Source organism: Molothrus aeneus, chromosome 7 (assembly GCF_037042795.1).
Source record: "Molothrus aeneus isolate 106 chromosome 7, BPBGC_Maene_1.0, whole genome shotgun sequence".
Lineage (NCBI taxonomy): Eukaryota > Metazoa > Chordata > Aves > Passeriformes > Icteridae > Molothrus > Molothrus aeneus.
In genome coordinates this window covers 14,441,998-14,462,505 of record NC_089652.1, presented here as the reverse complement: position 1 = coordinate 14,462,505, position 20,508 = coordinate 14,441,998, and the positions used below count along the sequence as shown (strand labels likewise).

The following is a 20,508-nucleotide window of genomic DNA, read 5'->3' as shown; positions in this document are numbered from 1 at the left end:
TGTCTTTTTCATGTTTGCTTTTGGATCTCTGGCCAAACTTTTGCAAAAGAAGCAGCAAAACCTTGCAGTGGTGTAGGGATGAACTACTGGGTGTCAGCTAGTCAAAGACTAGCCGGGCTGGTTAACCCAGCCTCTTTCCAATAGCAGCCAGAGCTGGGTAAGAGTGCCCCTCTTATCCAGTGGAATGCTTCTTCCTGAATTCTAGCTAGATAAGACCTTGGAGACACAAGGACAAAGCCTTTCTCTATATATAGGTATTTTTATTCAAAGTGTCTTTCCCTCCCTTGAGCTATATCTGTCAGGAAGAACAGATATATCCTGTGAGAAGTATGTGTGAGTGTGAGAAAGAGAGAAATAAACTGGGGTGGGAATAGCACCACTAGTTCTCATGCTGTGTAATCTTGCCATGCTGTGGGGTTGCAAGAAAAAGGATGATTTAGAAATGCTAGTAAACCAAGAGGAATAAAATTGATTTGGCTCCTGAGAAAACAGAAGTATCAGTAATAATAAGATGAAATTAAATAAAACCTACCAAACAAAGCCCCAAGAAAGGGAGTCTTTAACCTGAAAATTCTGAGGTCAATGTCTAATCCAATGAACAGAAATTGACAGATGCTTGCAATTCATTCAGCACTGGGTCAGCATAAGACTGATCATGCAAGTAGTGAAGAGTGCTGATTTCACAGGGCTGTAGATTAATGTTGTACTTAATAACTTAAAAGCCTTTCAAAGAATCCTTTTCCTCCTCCAAAATGTGTGCTCGCCAAAGAAGCATCAAATGTTGCATATTCACATGCTTTTTCCTGCTTCTTCCTTTCTTTTTTTGCCAATCATAGGACAGCTCCATTCAGAGCCCCACTGAATGGATTGCAAGGCAGGAACCTCCTACCCCATCATGGCATTGGAGTAATTGCTATCTGCCTTACTGTTCATGTTGTGCTTCTTCCCTCTCTTCTCTTACATTTTTCTCTTTATCTGATCTTCATAAGTCTTTTCTCCATATGCCTGACTTCTCTGTTAGCTGCAGTTCCTAGCCCCCTTCCCACCCAGCAGCTGTGTGGTGGTAGGTGAGGGGTTTCTCAGCCTGCACCTGTGTCTGCTCAAGCTGTACACAGCTGCCTGTGCACCACAGAGCAGGCCAAGAGTGTGTGCTTCCCATGACAGCTACTTTTTACTGCTTGTGCAGAGTTCATGTCACTGGTAACTGCAGTTCTTTTTTTTCTACAGATGTACCTTCCAGGTCAGGAAATCTGCTGCTCTTTTAAAAATGTTTTTGCTCTTTCTGAGGTGTGCCAGCCTGAATGCAATCCTGTCAGTTATGGGGTTTAACAGCTGATGCCATCCTCTGTGGGCACCAGACAAAGAAAATTCTGCTCTTGGGTTTAGCATGTCATCTCTGCTTTTGGTGGAGCTGTAGAGATTCAGATGCCCCCCAGTGTAGCTCCTGTTGGGGTAGAATGATACAGAGATGTTGGGCAGAAAAGGGAGAGTTGTGCAGTTCAGCTTCCTGTCTCTCTTGAATTGATTTTTATAATGAACTGCAAGAAAGCTCTTGCTAATCTGACCTTCACTTCACTAAAGCTTGGTCATGTCCCCAGATGGCAATTCGTGTTAGGCTTTGCTTCACTGCTTATGCAAAAAGGCCTATTTTTCTTGAAGGTTGCAGATGTTTCCTAAACCTTCTGGAGAAATCAGCATGGTAAAGAATTTTCATTTTAAAACATCCCTGGATGTGCAGAGGAGGCAAAACGAAGGTTAAGTTATTGCCTTCTTTGGAAAATAGGGTAGGATAGCACTGTCCCTGCTGGAAACTGAACAAGGAATATAACTGGGTGATGAAGATCTGCTTTAGGAGTGAAGCTTTCAAACACTAGAAAAGCTTCCCAAGTGTAATTTTTCTGCCTTGCTGGAGCTGATCGAACTGCCTTGTAACAGCCCCTTCTCCAGTTACAGGAATCAAAAATGGGAGTGATTCCATATAATTTGTTATGAATTTTCCATTAGCCTGCACCCATAGGCTGTAGTCAGTCCAGGCCAGTGATCAAGCCTGCTTCAGGAGTCCATGACTGATACAGGAGAGGAATATGGCTCAGTGTGCTGGAGAGAGAGCCAGTGATCAGTTTGTGTTTGCTCAAAACTGCTGTCAAAAAAACCACCCTGACTCATCAGTTAAGGAAATGCATTGAGCATGGAGGGAAAGGAGGGTAAGGCACTCTGAGGCATTTGTAATGCACTGCTGGGAGTGACACTGAGGTTACAGCCACATTGTTTGCTGCAGTCTGTAGGTTTCCTTGCTCTGTGTGTGTCTGTCACTTTAGAGAGCCCAGCTATGGCTATTTAGTGCAACACTCATCAGCCCAGCTGTGGATCCTTGTGCAGCAAGCTCCTTTTTTAGTATGGGAATGTTAGAATGGAGTAGAGCTCTCTTAGGAAATTTTAATCTATTTTGATTTGAAGATGGAAATGAAGTTTTCTCCCATTTCTGCCCTCACACCTTGTCTGGCATGCACTGTCACTGGTTCTTGTTTGGCTGGTTTCCTAAGGAAGACTTGTTTTCATAGGGTGTGCACCCTTCCCACTTACTTTTGGCCATTTTTCCCTTTCTCTTACAAGAACTATCTTCTGAGCCCTTAGGCCAAATCAGCTGCATTTGACAGGGATTTGAATTCTCTGCACTCTTGTGTTCTGCAGATTTTGTGAGGAGAAGAGAAGATGACAGAGGCGGGGAGTCTGTGCTGGCCGTGCCCAAGGTCGCAGTCACAGCCGCAGGCCTGTCCCTGCCAGCCCGGGGGAAGCTGAGCCAGTGCCTGCCCTGTTCAGGTCACCAATCTCAGGAGTCCAGGCAGCAGAGCACAGGGGCTTGTCAGTGCTGCTCAACCCACACACTGAGGACATGCATAAAGTCCAGAGATGCCTTCTGCCTCTTACATGGGAATATGGGCAAGCATTGCAACCTGTGGAAAAAAATGTCTTAGTCTAGGAAGAAAGCCAAGAGGGGGAGGTTACTATAATATAGGGAATTGTTGCTTTCTATGCTTCATATTCCTGCTCTACACCAGCAAGCTGCTTTACAAATTTGACAGGATGGTTTTGAAAAGCACAGAGAAAAGCTGTCATTTCATTCCTTAGGCTCTTACTGTAGGACAAGTTTCTGCTGGGAGCTGCAAACTCAGGAAAGTCTATCTCTGTGCCTATGCAACCTGCTGCCCTCAGGAGCAGGCAGCCAGCACAGGTGGTGGGAGCAGCCAGGCCATTGCTAATGCTCTTTATGGCTGTCAAAGCCTTTTACTTTTGCCCCTTGTCCTGCTGGCAACTGGTGAGGCAGTTGTTAACAGCTTAGAGCAAAGGAGACAGTTTACTGATCTAGCCTCCCATTACCTCCAAAATATCCATGAATGCTGGTATCTGTACATTTTAATTAACATGAGCTACATATAGAAGCACCATTGCAAATTAATATCCTATTAATAATAGTAATATCCTTCTGTTCCCAGCAGTTAAGGACTTGCTGGCAGTGGCTGTGGCACGCACCACAGGGTTTAGAGCTGCATGTTTTATTTTCAGTTGTAACATGGAAAGGATGGTCTTGGCAATTTCTGTCCTACTTGCTGCAAAATTAAATATTGGTTATTGTGCAGGGTGGATGTTTGCTGATTAGAAGTCCCTTGGGCAGCTGTTGTGCCAGCTCCCCCAATAGCTGTGCAGTTATATGAATTTGGGCTTGTTGGCAGTCCAATTTAGGAAAACTCTCTCTCCCCTGCAAAGTTAATTATTGACTTCCTTTTTGTGCCCAGATCCTCTTCTGACTTTGGGGCAAAAGGAATGGGGTAGAGCAATACCTTCAGGAAAATCTTCATCACTTGTGGGTTATGCTACCAGGAAGTGAAACTGTTTTAATGACCATGGCAGCTCCTGTTGCTTCTTTACACTTGTTCAAAGCAAGAACTGCTAGAATATATTCCAGGCATTTTTTTGGAGCGTGAGAGTATGAACCCATCTTGACACCTCTTTGTAGTTCAGTTCAGAAGTGGGTTTTAGCAATGACTTTTCAATTAAACAAAAGGCCTGTTTGACATCTCTTAGAATTCAATGCCGGGGTTTTGGTGGTAGCAGACAGAGAAGAGGAACTACCACATGCAGGAAAAAAAAGATGAAGAAAATGTTCTTCACATATGGAGGGTGGGGAAGGAGACACGGTAAAGGTTGCCATGGCAACATTCCTTGAGGAGAAGTATTTTTAAATCTGTGAATTTTAGCATCAAAAACACAGTTGTGTTTCCCACAAAAAGATTTGGGGGAGGGCTAGAGTGGAAAGAATTTTTCCCCCTACTTTTCAGGTCATTCGAGTTTCTTTTACAGAGGAGCCTGCTCCCAAGATAAATGAAGTATGTGTGAGTTCTATGATCTTAATGCTCCTGTAAAGAAAGCCTTGCTTCCAAGAGGCAGGAAGCATCAGTCATAGTTCTATATCTACTCCAACATCTTTGGCACAAGCACTTGATCATCTCTTTAATGGAAAAAGTAGTTCAAATTAATCAATGCTAGACCAGTTAAAAGTCACAAGGACAAATCTTGCAGGATTTTACATTAAAACTAGTGTACCTTGGCACAAAAATCTTAAGTTTAATTGATGTACAGTTAAGTTATGGTAGTAGTGATGAGGTAGCTGAGGCCTTTTGCCCTGGCCAAAGAGGAGAGGATGCAGAACTGAAAATGCAGAGAAACCAGGTAAAAGATGTCCCTGGTGAGTGTCTTGGTTACTTTGATGACACTGAAACATCCCTGTAGGTGGACAAGTGATGCTCCAGTGACACACAGGAAATGTTTGCTCTTGATGTGGGGTATCAGTGTTGGGACCACCTCTGACCCTCTCTGAAGCTTCCCTGCTCCAGTCTCTGCAGTGCAGAGCCACTCATGGGCACTGGCAGGCTCTGCTCCCACCTCCCTGCTGGCATCCAGGCAGGTCAGCTCTGTCACGAGCCTGGCACATCCAGTGCTGTGCCTGCTTGGCTGCCAACTTTGAAGTCTCACCAAAAAAGGCTTTTTTTTTTTTTTTAACAGTTGCTTCCAATTCAGTGGTGACTCAGATACTGCAGCAAGGATAAAGTGATCATCTTCCCCTACAGAGCTTTACAGCAGAAGGCCCTGAGTATCCTCTCTAAAAGAGAGCTTGGTGAGCCCAGCCATCAACTGGATTCAGTTCTTTAATTTAACTGATGGAAAAAGATACTCCAGCAGTGCTGTGTACCTGCTAGCTCAGGGCCTGTGTTTCAGCAATAGACTAAATGATTCCAAAAGTACTTTGTATCCAGAAAGCCTGGGGAAGGGAGGCTGGGAGGGAATGAATAGTCAGGCAGAAAACAAAGGGACGATTCACCCATTAAAGCTTTTTTCCTGACCAAACTTCCCTTGGCCATGAATACAGGAAAGGAACAAAAATCTCTTACAATCATAATAGAAAAAGGTAAGTCATATTTGGCCATTTATCTTTTTGGGGGAGGGATAGGATGTCTAAAAAAGCAAAATTCATACTTCAAACGTAATATGAATTCATAACTCATACATGTCAAAAGTGTGGAAGAAGACTTCCCTTCATCTTCATTGATAAAACCTACAAGCAGTAGGTGCTTTGGGAGGAGGGGAGTGAGCCATGTGAGTCAACAGGAGCTGATAGGGATGCCTGCAAGAATACACCACTGCATATCATGGGAAACCAATGGTTGCAGCCATCCCACATTCATTGATAAGCAAGATATTTGGGAGCAGAGAGAGCACTTTGTTCCTCTGCTGTGCAGAATTCATACTGAATTTGACAGACCCTGCACCTGGATTTGATGTAGTGTTCTAAAAGGAAGGAGCAGATTGATTGCTTTTTAACAGAATGCTTTAAATTAACCTCAGCCATGGGCCTGGTTCTGCAGTCCTTTGCATAACTATTATTTATGCTGTACAATTGCATTGAATACCATTGAGCATCCAGTATATTGGTCTGGTACAGCTGCACTGAAATTCTAGTTGTGGCTTTCAGTTGTTGGAACCCAAATTTTTGGATCTGCTTAGATGTTTGGATTTTGAATACTCTCAAACAGTCAAGCACCTACTTGACTATTTAAACACCTAGATGTCTTTGTAAGTCTAGTATTGCCATAATGTAAAGGAAAAGGAAATTACATGGAAGTTGCCTGGCCTCTGGTTTCATATTCCAGCAGTGCTAAGTAGGTAGAGCCTGTTGCTGTATATACCCAGTAGTTCACAGCGAATGTCTTTTTTACTTGAGGAAGCTTGATGGTGATTTTTACATAGTAAAGATGAAAATACTGCAAACATACATCATGCATTTATACATTTTATAGCTGTACTGTTCCAGTGTGGCAAACTGAGCTGAGCAATCACATTTTCTCAATTACCTTCAAGAACTGGAAATCCTTATCACCTCTGTGTTTCTTTCTCCCATTACTGCTGCACTGGTCTTGAAATTGTCACCAGAGCTAAAAATCCTCATTCTGTAAATGAAACTGTGATTTCAAAAAATTTTACAGTACAGTCTCCTCATAAAACTCCACAAGTCTTTTGCTGATGTGACTCACTCAATTACTCATGTGGGCAGACGTTCAGATAATAAAAGTGGTTAATGGAAAGCTGTGAAAAAAACTGCTGGTTCCTGAGGAGGCAGCCAGGGGGAATGTACTGTGGGTATTTTATCCTAAGAGCTGCTGAATTCACTGAGCTCCCAGGCACTTTTTTAAGATAAGGATTTCTCCATTCTGCTTTTTCCTTTGTATAAAAACAGCTTGAAATATCAGATTGCCAACAGAGAAGCAAAAGCACACCAGTTGTATCTGTTTGCTCTTCTGCTCCTCTTCCTACATATTAGAGATGATAGCCAGTCTGTGCCCTGAAATAATCCCTTTATCCTCCTGATGTACATACCTAGACAACAGCATTCTAATGAGCTCTGGGTTTCTGAATCAAGGAGCACAACTAACAAGTGGCTAAACAACCTCTTTTGCTGGAAGTGTCACATACACTGACAAGGATCAGATTTTTCTGGAATTAATAAAATTAAGAGATTTGGCCTTGAGATTTGGTTTGCCATAGGTCAGGAAATACATCTAGGAAACAGGTTTCAATGACATTCTAGTGAGTGCACAGTAGAGGAATATGGCACCTTTTGAAGTTCACGAGGCAGAAAAATGTGGAAAAGTAGTAAGGTACCACTTGGATGTGAGAACTGCACTATCTAATGAAGTTATACATGTGTGGTGGCTTCAAAGAGACTTAGAATTAAGCCAAAACTGAACTAGTGTAAGTGGATGAACTAACTGAACTAGTGTAAGTGGATTAGAGCTAAGGGCTAGCTGGCATTTGCAGAAATTAACTCTTGGTTGTGTGGCTCTGAGGCTGGTAGAGTTTTGGGGGATGTGCTACTGCAGTTGCTGTGTGAGCCCGTTCCAACAACAGTGCTGGATATAGAAAGAGAGGATGTGAATATATGCTCGTTTTTGATACAAGATGAGCTGGGAGGGAGACTATGGTTTGACTTGTAAAATAGAGCTTCTGGCACAGAGAAGCAGTGCATGCATGTTGAGGCTCTGGACCAGAGAAAGTAAGCTGTCAGGTTATATTTAGCCACTACATGCTGCAGGAAAGCACAGAGGGGGAAGGAGGGGAATGATTGCATAGCTGAGCCCCATGGGTAGTGAGCACACAGAGCAGGGAATGAGGCTGTTAGGAGAGGATGAATTGCCTTGGTGTTCCTGATTCAAATAAATCTCTATGTGAGCCCAGGCATCTGCACAGATTTGTATGCTTACTTTGATTACCAGAGCTCAGCTTTATTTATCCATCAATAATACCCTAGACTCCCACTAGGTGAAGAGTGACCAACCTGTGGCCTTCCAGCCATTCCCCTCTGCTCTCACCCTAGGGATGTCTCCTGCAGCAATCCCATTCCTAGCTGGGGAAGCAGTAGTCTCAGAGGGGCTCTTAAACCAATGTCCTAAACTGCAGTACAGCCCAGCTGCACACCCAGCTCAGTCCTAACCCACTGGAATCTTGTTAGCTAAGGCTGGCATCTGCAAAATGGGTTAGGCTACCCTGCTGCATTTGAATTCAGGGGTGTGAATCCTCCATTGTGTTTTCTAGAAAGCTCAATCCTAAACAGATGAAGATGGAAAAAAAAATCCTTATACCTGTATGAGACAGATCAAACCTTGCATGCTGATGTGTGGCAGTCAGTCATTTGGGTCCTGTCATATACTCCAGGGTGCAGAGATTGTAACTTTGACTAGTTTACAGCAGGATGGGTACAGCTTAGGTTCTTAACTCTTTCCTGCTAAAAGCTCACTTGTATGATTCAGAGATGCTTTTGCCTTTGCAATAAATAAGGCCTTTCAGCTCCCTCTCCGAGGAGACATGTGGAGAGGCCTGGCTGCCTTCTGTGCATAAATATTTCTGTCAAACTGGATTCAGACTCAGGTGGATGAAACAACTGTGCCCATGGGAGCCATCAGCCTCCACCTCCTGCATCACTGAGATTTGTCTTGTTGCCATACTGTCAAAATTAGCTGTGGGTGAGAGAAAGGGCTGAAATGCTCCTGTATGTTCACTAAGCAGGACAACAGAGCAGTTGGGGGAAGGAGGGAGATGCAGACTGTAATAGTGAAGAGAAGCTGTGCAAGGAGAAGCTGCCTTCACAGCCTTGAGAAAGGGGATTATTTGTCCAGATGTGTGATAGAAGGAGGAAAGATGACTTCAAAGGTGTGATTAATTATTCCCTTCCTATGCAAGGGAGTTATGCTAGTTACAGAAACATCACACATTGGGTTTGGTGGCTCCAAAGAATATGCAAGATCATAAAATATTTTTTTAAATGGTTTATGTGGTAAAAGCAGGATTACAAACAGAACAGGATTAGAAAAGCTCCAAGGGGTGAGTTCCTGGAGTTATGCAAGTACCTAAAAATCTGAACTTAAATTTCAGGAAGAAACAAAGACCTCAAAGAATGGTTCTGACTGCTGCAGCTGCTGCAGACCAAATTTGAAAATGTGAAAAAAGCATCAATAAGTCAGTAATAGTGAGCCAGAATCAATATTTCAGAGAGGATGAATTTTTGTATGTGCTGTAGTGGAGCATTAACTACCCTTCAGTGGCTCAGTGACCATATTAGACCTTACCTGGGGGATGCCACAGGGTCAGGAGAGAGTGGAAAAGGACTGGCAGTTGGTCTGGGTTAGCATCTTAGAGAAGGAATACCAGCAGGAAAAACAAATTAGAGCTGTTCTTTCCTCCCCTGTTCCCTGAATGCTTGTCGTTTTATCCCTTGGAAGGAAACTGATGAGCAGCTATGCTTTGTGCTGGCCTCTCTTTGAGACCATTTGTTGCTTGTTTTCTTTTAATGTCTGAAATGTTAGATGATTTTTCCTATTTGGCCTGACCTCTTCCTTCTGGGGAGCGTACTTCCCCTTGTACTGGCTCTGTCCTCACACGGTGCTCTGTTGAAAGAAAGTTCAGCAGAAAACTAGAAAAAAGCTTGGGATTTGGAATAAGATGTGCCCTCAAACAGATGGTCTGAATCTCTGCAGCATCTCCTGCTCCTCTCTGGAGGTGCTGTGAGGTATGAGATGTCAGCTGTGCACTAGATGGTTCTGGAATAGCAATTTTGGGCAAACACTTCCATGAGATGGAAGCTACTCTCCTACCTTTGTGCAGCCAGCCTTTTACCCAGCAGCAGTTTCTCATAAGCAGAGAGGTTATCTGTGGTTATAATCTTGATTGCCCAGCAAATTGCTGAATGCCTGAGGAAGCAGGAGGAGAATGTGCAGCTTCAGGGTGTGTGGGTTTTTCAGTCTGGTTTACAGTGAGCGCTGGAGGTTGAGTGTTTAGGATGCCTTGAGATCCTGACACCATTTGTTGCAGAATTAGACAGCTGCATTCTGTGCTGGGAGGCCACCCCAGCACTCTGGAATAGCCATGGGAGTTCAATAAACTGCTGTTTGCTTCAGAAGCTTTGGATTATGAGGCTGGCAAAGAGTGGCTATCCAGGCAGAGGCAGACCCAAACACCATGTGAAGCAAGCATGAAGACTGTGTCTCTGTTGGGGCAGTGAAGGTACATGCTTCAGTTACAGACTCTTTTCCTCAATTGCCCAATTCTCCCTCCCTCCCTCACCCCTCCAGTAAATGCTACCTTTCTCCTAAAGGGCATGGGCCTATATATATCATCAGTACACATGAGCAAAACTTTGGTACCAGAGTCCTTTGTCCTTTATCCAGCTGCAGATCTGCTCAGCTCCATGTGATGCAGCAGCACAGGGATTTTCAGCTTTTGTTCTGCTGTTTACAAAGAGTGAAAAGATAAAAGGAAAAATGTTCATAAAACTAGAGCACAGTTATATAAAGAAGTGCACTGAAAACCTGCAGCAGGATCTGTCCAAGATCTGACCTGGTCATCTGTCCAAAGATCTTTACTTGTACCCCTTATGTGATGTGCTGTTCAGTTCTCTGTAAAGCAAAAGAAATGGAAGAGACTTTGATTGTGATTTCTTACTCTGTGCAAAACATAGGTGGCCTTTGAGGTACCCCATTATTACTTTTCTCTAATAAGGAATTGATGATTCAAACTGTATGTGTGGGACACCCATGCAGAGTGCTCAGCTGCAGCATTGCATGTGACCAATGGGTTGGCTCACCTGTGTAAATTTTTGTGAGGAGGGGACTCCCTTGGGTGATTGGCAGGGCTAAAACCCTGACATCTGAGAGAAGTTGGAAGAATAGTGGTTTCCCTGTGCCTTTGGATCTTGGATCTCCAATTTAAAGTCTCTAGACTGCTTGCCTTTCTATTTTTTGGTGACTGTTTGAACAGCACCTTTAGGTGAAAAATGTCTTTGCTCCTCAGTCCTGAAGATATTAATATAAGGGAAAATCTTGCACAATAGGATTGAAAAAAAATTGGAGAAGTTACAGTGTGTAATAAATTAGGGCTGAGGGAATGTAAAAACTTAAAATTAGTTTAGCACATCACTTGACAGATGGGAAGTAATTTATGTAAATTTAGGGAAGTGGTAGTTGGATTCAGTTGATCTAATTTAAACACTATTTCTAATTATTTTTTGTATGTATACAGAGGATTATAGAATGGTCATTATTCTGACAGAAGGACTCTTCATCTTTAAATTTAAATCCATAAATCAGTACCCTATTAAAATGTAAACATGCTGTGATAACAAGCACCTGATTATGCAGGCAGGTTAGTCCAGCTACTCTGGTGAACAGCTGTGTGCATGTATTTCAGATAAGGCTTTTTCTTGTGCCCTAAGAACCACAGGCAGAGCCCTTGAGAGGTCAAGAGGTGCCTGATCCACAGGTGGGAGCTGATGTTGAGTGCAGATCTGAGAGCAGATGGGCTCTCACAGGTTTCCACTGAAAGCAGGCCCGGGTGGCACCCAAGGGCACAGAGGGAAGATGACACAATTAAACAGTTGCCCCTCCCTGCACTCTGGTGCTGCTAATCCAAGTTTAAACTCCTAACAGCATCTTTGGAGAACCTTCTCCTTTACATTTTGACAGCTCTCTCGTTTTGCCAAGAGAAAGATCATGTAGGTTTACTGGGGAGCTGCCAAATGACAGCTTGACTTCACACCTGAGAAGCAAATGAATGAGGAGAGAAGGAAAGCCTCAGCCTGCCTCCAGCCTGGCACAAACACAAAGAGTCTTGGAAGCATGGGCATGAGCAACTCCTGGAGCTGCAACAGCAGCAGCAGATGTGACACAAGCAGAATCCAAGCTGAAGCTGCAGTGGAGGAGGGAGCACGGGGCCTGTTACCAAACTGCAAAAGCATTATCCATCAGCTGCACACCCTGGGGGAGGTGGAGGCCTGGCCATGGATGATTCTTGCAGGTGTGGGATAAGGCTTGGAGCGCCACACTGCACAGCAGCCTTCTTGAGTTGATTTGGCTGGCTTTCCTTCCTTGAGCCATTGCAGTAAAGACTGCTCTCTCAAGACATGCATTAACAATCAGCAGGGCAGCTGACAGCCATGACTCATTCTTTAACTACCCCAAACCCAGTATTTTTGGATGTGTAACTCATGGTTTATAAACTCTGTGGGTAGAGGGCACCAAGAGACATCTCTTTGCTCCTTGTGGGTTTAGGGCAGAATGCCAGACTGTTGTGGAGAACTGCAGGCAGCCTGACTCCACGGGTGTTCAGGCACCCCATGGGTGTTCAGTGACAGCACAGGTGCTCATGAGCAGTCACCTCTCTCCTCCCACAAGCATCATGGTGAGGTGTCTCTGGCAGGGTATTCTGTGGTTCATAAGCCTTTTTGTGAGAGTAAGTCTATTACAGCTACAAATTGCCCTTGGCTTTCTAACTGCTTGTAGAAAAGTAGTAGAAGTTGTGAATTTCAGACCACATTTTAAAATGGGAGAAAAATGATTTGCATATGAGGGTTTTTTTACCAGTATGATGAACACTGTCCCTGACTCATCCTTCATATGGGAGAACTAAGCAAGCTAAGAAGAAATGACCTTCAGGGCAGGGATTTTCATCTTCTTTACTTTTATGACAAGAAATTTCCAAGGACTGGCCACAAAGATTACTAGTTTGTTGCCTGACCCGGCCAGGTGTTTGTAATCTGCAATTCTAGAAGTCAGGCATCTCCAGCTGGATGCCTTTGCAACAGCAGCCAAAGCCAGAGAACAGCCGTTCTGTAGGAGCAGGCTGCTGCCCAGGTCCCGCAGCGCTGGATGTTCTCTGCCCAGCTACCTGGTGTCTGTAACGTGAGCGCTGGGGGAGCGCCAGGCTCCTGCACCGCGCCTGGGCTGCACCACACGGGCAGCAGGAGCTCTGTGCAGCCCCACGGGAACAGGAGCGAGTAATCACAGCTGCAGCTTATTCCAAAGGGACACATGAGCTCCCCTGCAGAAAGCTGGGACGCTTCTGCCCAGAGGGCTGGTTGGTTGGGGTTTTTTTTTTGTGGGAGAAGGGCTACTTCTAGGTTCAGGTGGAGAAATTGAGTGGGAAAGCTTTGCACGCTCCTCGAAAGGTGGACATTTTCATCACAATCCTGGAGTGACTTCCCTGGAACATAAAGGAAATCGGTGTTGAAGCCGGGAACTGACCGATCAGACCTGACTAATGGCCCCAGTGCAGCCTCAGCCACGAGGCTGTCCTTCCTCTCTTTCTGCTGACCCTTCATTATGTGCTTTTTTGGCAAGGCTGGGAGTTCACCCTTCCTCACGCCCCTGTAGAACAGCAGCTTTTCAGAGAGGATCGCCACAGAGGACGTTTCGCTCTTCCTGCGGCGATCCCAAGAGCCGCTCAGCGGTCGCCCAGGGGCAGGAGGGTCACATAGCGCTCGGAGCCCCCAGGGCTATGGGCAGAGGTGGCCGCAGGGCAAGTGAATTAAGGCGGAACGATTTAGAAGGAAGCCAAGGCTGCCCAAAAGGCGCACTCGCGTAGTTATTTATTGTTTCCCGGACAGCGGCACCGGGGCCGCCCGGGGGCCGTACGCCCTTTCCCCCGCTCCCGCCGGAAACGCCCCCCGCGCACGGCCGGCACGGAAGTGGGCGCGCGGGGGGCCGCGCGGGGGGGCGCATGCGCAGGAGGCGGCGCGCGGCCGCGCCCCGCCCCCGCCGCGGTGGGGGTCTGGCGCGCGCTCCGTGCGCGCGGCGCGAGGCCGGGCCCGGGCGGCGGGCGCGGAGCCCGGGGGGGCGGGGGGAGCGCGCGGAGCGGGCGGGGGTGAGGGACGCACGGTCGGTCTGTCTGTCTGTCTGTCGGTGAGTCGGTCGGTCGGTGAGAGGATGTGAAGATGGCGGAGCTGCAGATGCTGCTGGAGGAGGAGATCCCGGGGGGGCGCCGGGCCCTGTTCGACAGCTACACGAACCTGGAGCGGGTGGCCGAGTACTGCGAGACCAACTACATCCAGGTGCGCCGGGGCCGGGCAGGGCGCGCCCTCACGGCCGGGCCCGCGGGGCTGCCCCGCTCGCCGGGCCCGCGGCGGCGGGCGGACAGCGCCGGCTGCTGCAGCCCGGGCTGGGGGGGGAAAGCTGCTTCACTCCAGCGTGAGCTACCCTGGCGTGACGAGGCGCTTAAATGTGTAATTGATTCCTAAATTGAATTCCTTCCACTTTGTGAGTGAAATGTTTATCCTGGATCGTGTCCCTGTCCCCCTTTTCGTCCCCTCCGCAGATTCTGATCTGCTTTGCTGCCGAGGTGATGTGATAAACCGAGGGCACGGCTGACTCCTGCAAATACAGTGTTGGTGCCTTTTAATTTAGAGGAGAATGACATAGGCTTCAGTAGAGTTATGTCTGTCCGTTTGTATTTCCCTTCTCGAGCAGGACTGTAATTCCATAGGAAGGGCAGCTACCAAGTGGTAGGTGCAGGATGGAAGTGTGATGTAGTGGAGCTGGTACAGAATTAGGGAGAAGGAGATGAAGTGCAAGTGCTACCGCATAGTGTGGTTTTTGCAGTGATTGCTCTAATGCCAGGCTGCTGCTTCTTTAATTTCTCTTTCTAGTGGAAAGAAAGGCAAAATATTCTCGGTTTAGTTTGATAGTGATAATAAGGCCAAATGAAAACTTTGCCCCCAAACACAAGAAGACACCCTGAGACATGTCTGAGTGTGCAGGAGGGAAAGGTAGGGGGGATGATGTGGATTTGTGGTGTCAGTATTGAGAGAATTCCAAAGTGTCCCAGAATTGTTTCTGAATTCAGTCCCCGAAGGGCAGAGTGCTTGTGTGCTTCCAGAGGGCAGCTAGCGATGAGATCTGTGCTGAGACTGTTCTGTCAGTGAAAATGGGAGAGACTATTTAACCAGAGGCAGAGAATACTTAGAATGTCCCTGTCAAAAAGCTCTCAGTTTCCTTTGAATTGCTGAATGACCAGCTGTCCTTTTGAGAGAAGACTTTGCATATTTTGGGTCATTTACAAAACAGGTCAATTACAGTAAAATGATATCAATATATTTTATTATGTAATGACACTTCTGATGTTGAATTAGCGTGACTTGGGGTTTTTAAGAGACACGTTGAAATCTTGCAGTTATGACCTGACATATGTGTGTTTAAATTTCTGCTTTTTTGAGAAGTGATTTTTCTGGAATATGGGAGAGGAGTATTGGAAGGCAGAACCAGATAGAAAGAACTGCCTGTAGTTGGGTTTTTTCCTTTGACTTTTTTTTTTATTCTTTGTATAAATCAAAGTTTGCAAATCTCTACAGAACAGATCCACTTTTAGTGCCTTAATGAAAACTGCAGAAGGGGACTCCATGCTGTTTAGTGCAAACAGAGATCGAAAAAAAGATGGTTATTGCCCCAGACAGCACACAGTCCATAAGGACAGTCTGGGATCACAGGAGATGGATACAGACAGATGGTGAATGAAGGAAAAGAATGAGGTGCTCTTGGTCAGCCTGATGGATTCTGACCACCACACAGCAATATCTCAAGTGCTGGCAATTTATCCAGGCATCATGGCAACACAGAGCTTTAAGGGGGAGGTTAGAATTAAAGAATGAAGTTGTGCTGTGAGCATTGACTGTGAGGTGCAGTATGGGTCACAGCATCAACATGCTTACATTTTTAAGGAAGTGGGGAATGGAGACATCAGCCAGGCAAAAGGATCTGGCTTTTGGACCGCTCTGAGACATGACAGGGTGGGTTTGCTATGGAGAGCAGGTTCAGTGTGAGGGGATTCAGGATTTAGGTGGTGCGAGTGTCCTAGTAACAAATCTGTCAGCGAGCTCGCCCCACCTTCACCGTGCCACAGCTGCGTAAACTGCTGCACCAGATCTCTGTAAGGAGCTGACTTTTCCTGCTCTACAGGAGGGGAATAGATTAATGGGAATAACTGTTGGTTAATTGGATATTTGTGGTAATAATATTTTTTATTCCAAAGTTGTTATGTCTGGAGGAAGTCCAAATTATTTTCAAAATAGTAGCCTTGAATTTTTGGGGGAAGATGGCTTTGTAAATGCTCTGAAGAGTATGGAAGAGTAATCATCCAGAAAGTCATGTAATGAAGATGAACTAATTCTACTGTAATGCTGTAATATTTCACTTGTGACAGAAGATTTGTTGTGGATAATCTTGAGATCTAGGGGAGGCTCAGGTTGTGGCTGAGACCTAAGTTTATCTGCAGGATGGTAGGTGCTGTGGTGATGGGGACATTGAAGGCCCTTCATTGGCCTGTCTTATCTATTTCAGTAGCCAAGCCACTCCCTTTCTGTGCCAGTTGCTGCTTTGAAGTTTTATTGTCCAGTTCAAAAACTGTTGCAAAAGCCAGTGAGGCACAGGCCAGTGTAACAGAATTTGAAATACAGTGCTAAAGCAAATGGGTTTTTCTCTTCCCCCCACCCAGCAACATAATTGCAGCTTCAAAATAATTAAAATGTAATCTCATACATGAGGAAATTGCTAGTTCATAGTAGTAGAGCTGTGGCAATTGCAACTCATTTGACTTCTGCTTATGAAATGAAAAATCTGTTCTTAAAAATTTTGTCAGTGTTTATCCAAATTATGATTGATATGTAGCTCGATGATTTTAGCAACAGGGAATGTTACATAAAATGTTATCCTTCCCTTGAGTCTGTGATATGGTAATGTATCAGAAAATATCAGCTTTAAATTTTGTGGAAAATTATAGGAAATACAGCAATTATATAGTAAATGGACCTGCAGCAGTGAAAGAAAGGACTGCTGTTTGGGGGAAAAAAGTTTTTTGGTGTCAAAAATGTCTTATTCTTCTAATAACTTGGAGAAATCATACAGTGTTTTTATGTCATGCTGCTTCTTAAAGAGAAGGGGAAAAAAAGCTTTTTTGTTTAGGAGGGTGTTTGTGTGGTAGCTGACAGAATGTCAATCACAGGTTAAATTTTATATGATCTCTTCAATGCTTTATGTACTAGTACTGTGTCCCCTGTTTCAGTCTAAACATGCAACAGAGAAATTCTATAAAATTTGATTTTTTGATGTACTTGGTATTTGCAGTCTACAGTGATTTATCTGGTCTTCCATAAAATCAGATAATAGTTATATTGGACAGTGTATTGTGTTTACAAAGTTTCCCTATTCCTTCTTAATTTTGTTCAGGAGTATCATAAAGAAAATTTCTACTTATGGTAGTATAAGTAACAAGGCCATACAGTTATGTGACTTGCACATCTTGTTACTGACGTAAATTCCAACACTGGCTTGCCCTGTTAAGTTTCTTTGAGCTTGTCTTGTATAAGTTTATTCTGAAATAATCTTTTGTTTGTTTCTCATTATCACTGCTCTTTTAAAAAATCAGCTTTTTCTTTTGTGCAGTGCATAGAGTTTTCTAGAGTAATTGAATGCTTGTGTCTGTAACTCTTTGTTGAAAGAGTCAGAAAAAATTACCAGGTGGAGATATTTCAACCTGTAAGTGTGTGGTGTGCAGAGATTTGAGGTGGGGGAGGTCCCTGATCTGATTTCTCTGATGTGTTGGCTGGATTCTTCTAAAAGGCTCTGTATTTTTTAGTTTTTCAATATTATTCTGCTTTACTTGTCAGCTCTAGAGACTGAAAAGCTTCTGATTTTCCTCTCTTCATAGTCTTCATGTTGCCATCACTGTTTGCATTTTATATACAGAAACAGTCTTCTGGTGTTTGTGAGGGGTAGGGTAGAAAGAGTAGTTTCATTCTTGTTCTTAGTAGTCAGTCCATCCTGCTGATTACTGGAAATAACCTGCTTTCATTCCTGCAGATAGCATTATTTAACTAGACATAGAGGTGAAAACTACTTGTTTCTTGGTAATTTTACTACAGTCCATAGATCAGTGAATTTCATAGTTGCTTTCCACATTTCTGTTATTTTTACTTAGATCTCATAAGCAAACCCAAGTGGCTGTAGATTTGGAAGCATCTTCAGTAGGCTGAACAAGAGAATGAGGCATCTCTTAGCATATTAGTTGTAAATGACAGGAATGGTGGTCTTTACAAACAGCAACTTAATGGTTACAGCTTTAGTAATTTCCATGGAGTTGCTTGTAACGACTGGTACCAGTATATAATTTGTGTAATTATACAGGGAATTGCAGGAAATATGGTTTATAACAAGTTCAGGAATGATCTCTCTTCAATTTACTGAAGATGTGTATCACCTTAACAGAGATGACTGAGTTAGATTTGTAAAATTATTTAGTTTTCAGAAATGCGAATATCAGAGGAAAGTTGTTTTTGCTCTTTCTGGTCCCTAAGCTTGTTTATTCTATAATCCAACTTCAGTGAAGGGGTGATTAATCTTAGCACTGATGGAACACTTGTTCTGCAGGCATGAAAGTGGATATTGATTAGCTCCAGCGAGTATTAGTCCAGAAGTTCAGGAAGATGATAACAAGTTGAAACTCTAAAAAACCTATGAAAGAGTAGTAATGGATACATGGGCCATGTGCTATACTGTCTCACTCCTAAGTTCAGTGAATATTGCATGGGTAGTATATCCATGGGTATATCTTGTCCATCAGCCTATGGTAGGACTTCATGAAAACCGTGGGATTTTAAATTTGAATATGCACTGGTGGATTAAACTTGAAAGTCAGCCAGGTCCCCACCAAGCTGTTCTCTTACTCTCGGTCCTCAGCTGAGCAACAGAAGAAAGTAAGGAAAAAAAAATTCCCAGCTCATGGGTTGAGTTAAGGACAAGGAGGTCACTGACAAATTACTGTCGTGAGCAAACCACTCTCAGCTCGGGGAGTATTAATTTAATTTACTGCCAATTAAAAATAGAGTAGGACAGTGAGAAACAGAGTCAAAACTAAACCCACCTTCCTCCAGCCCTCCCTTCCCAGGTTCAATTTCACTCCTTCTTTTCTAACTCTCATACTTCCTCCTTCTCCAGTGGTGCAGGGGAACAGGGAATGGGGGATGCTCTAGTTCATTCATATCACTTTGTCTCTGCTGCTCTTTCCTCCTCACAGTGTTCTTCCTGCTCCAACGTGGCCTCCCTCCAATGGGGTACAGTCCTTCACCAAGTGCTCCAAAATGCTTTGGAGCACAAATCCCAGGTCCTTCCCATGGACTGCAGTTCTTCATGAATTGCTCCAGCATGGGTTCTTCCCAAAAGCATCCAGTCCTGCAGGAACAGACTACTGCTGTGGGTACCCCACAGGCACTGTTCTGCCCAAAGCCTGCTCCTGCATGGATTCTCTCCATAGGCTGCAGCTCCTGCCAGAAGCTTCTTCTGTGGGCTCTGCACAGGCTGCAGTTTCTTTCAGAGCATATCCATCTGCCCTGCCATGGGATTCTCCAGTGCTGCAGGGCAATCTCCACTTCAGTGCCTGGAAACACCTCTCCTTACTCCTTCTCTGACCTTGCTGTTTGCAGGGTTGTGTCTTTCACACGTTTCTCACTCCTCTCCCAGCTGCTTCACACTGGTCTTTACCCCTTGGTAGATGCCTTGGCACAGAGGTGCCACCAGCATGGCTGACTGGCTTTTGCCAGTGCTGGGGCCCTCTTGGAGCTGGCTTAGAGCTGCCTCTGGTGAAGTGGGGGCAGCTCCTGATCTCCTCTCACACAGGCTGCTCCTGCAGACACCTGGCTACCACTAAAGTGGCTCCTTAGGTTTGGGAACTTCAGTGAGGATTAATTAGAACATGTTTCCTTTAAGTGAGTCAGTGAAGCTGGCAAAGTTGTTGAAGAATTCATCACTCAACCAATCTACTTTCCTTTTTCATCACCTGTGCTGTGTTTTGCCAGGAAAGCTAATTTAATGCATTTGTTAATGCCACAAGTTCAACCTGGAGGTCAGGAAGTGCTGGATTGATCCTCTGTTGAGTGGATATGAAAACAGCATGAGCCATTTTATTAGTGGTAATTGGAGTTGCTGGTGGTAATACTGTACGTGTAGGTATGAAAATAAAATTTGTAAATATGCAAGTTGCTAATATAAATGTTGTAACACTAAATGTTGGTTACAAGTGGTGTTCTAGTTGTTCCCTTCTATAGTTTATTTTCAGACTGTGGTTATTGAATTATATTGATCGAGAATTTTAATTCAGAGTAGAAAGCTTCTGCATCCTACAGTTAATCAGCTCTCTGAAATTTATTGTCCATTGCATGTGTTTTACTTGAGTTTACAGTTATTAATCTTTGTGGCTTAGTGCTGAGGCAGGAAGTGGTGCCTATGTAAGGCAAGAGCGTCTCCAGTCAGTGCTTTAAGCCAGTAAAATCTTACTCTGCAGTGTTCAGCAGAATATTTTCTTGATGAAAAACATTGATTTAAATACCATATTTGCAGCAGATTTATTCAGTAGAGTCTATGTCTAGAGGCTGATGGCCTTTTTTCTTTTTTAAAATTTTGTTTCAAATGCTGTTTTCACACTTAATTGCACACCTGAAATTGACCTCTTGCTTAGTAATCTAAGTTTTGTAAATTTTGTTGGATATCCCTACCAGGAACTTCAGTCATTGGGCTGCTTTATGAAGCAAAACTCCATGTCAATAGATGAAACCTCATCACAGCACACTGAATTTAGGAGCATTTC

General features: G+C 44.4%; 1 protein-coding gene across 10 annotated transcripts in view; it reads left to right on the top strand.

Moving 5' to 3' along the window:
- Positions 1-13,743: 13,743 nt before the first annotated feature.
- The window catches only part of ABI2 (abl interactor 2), a 65,342-nt gene continuing 58,577 nt past the window's right edge, over positions 13,744-20,508 (top strand). For all 10 annotated transcript variants that reach the window (XM_066553701.1, XM_066553700.1, XM_066553696.1 and 7 more), the window contains exon 1: positions 13,744-13,930. In XM_066553701.1, the coding sequence (XP_066409798.1) occupies positions 13,814-13,930 (117 nt within the window). In that variant the 5' untranslated portion in view covers positions 13,744-13,813. The remainder of the gene's footprint in view (positions 13,931-20,508) is intronic.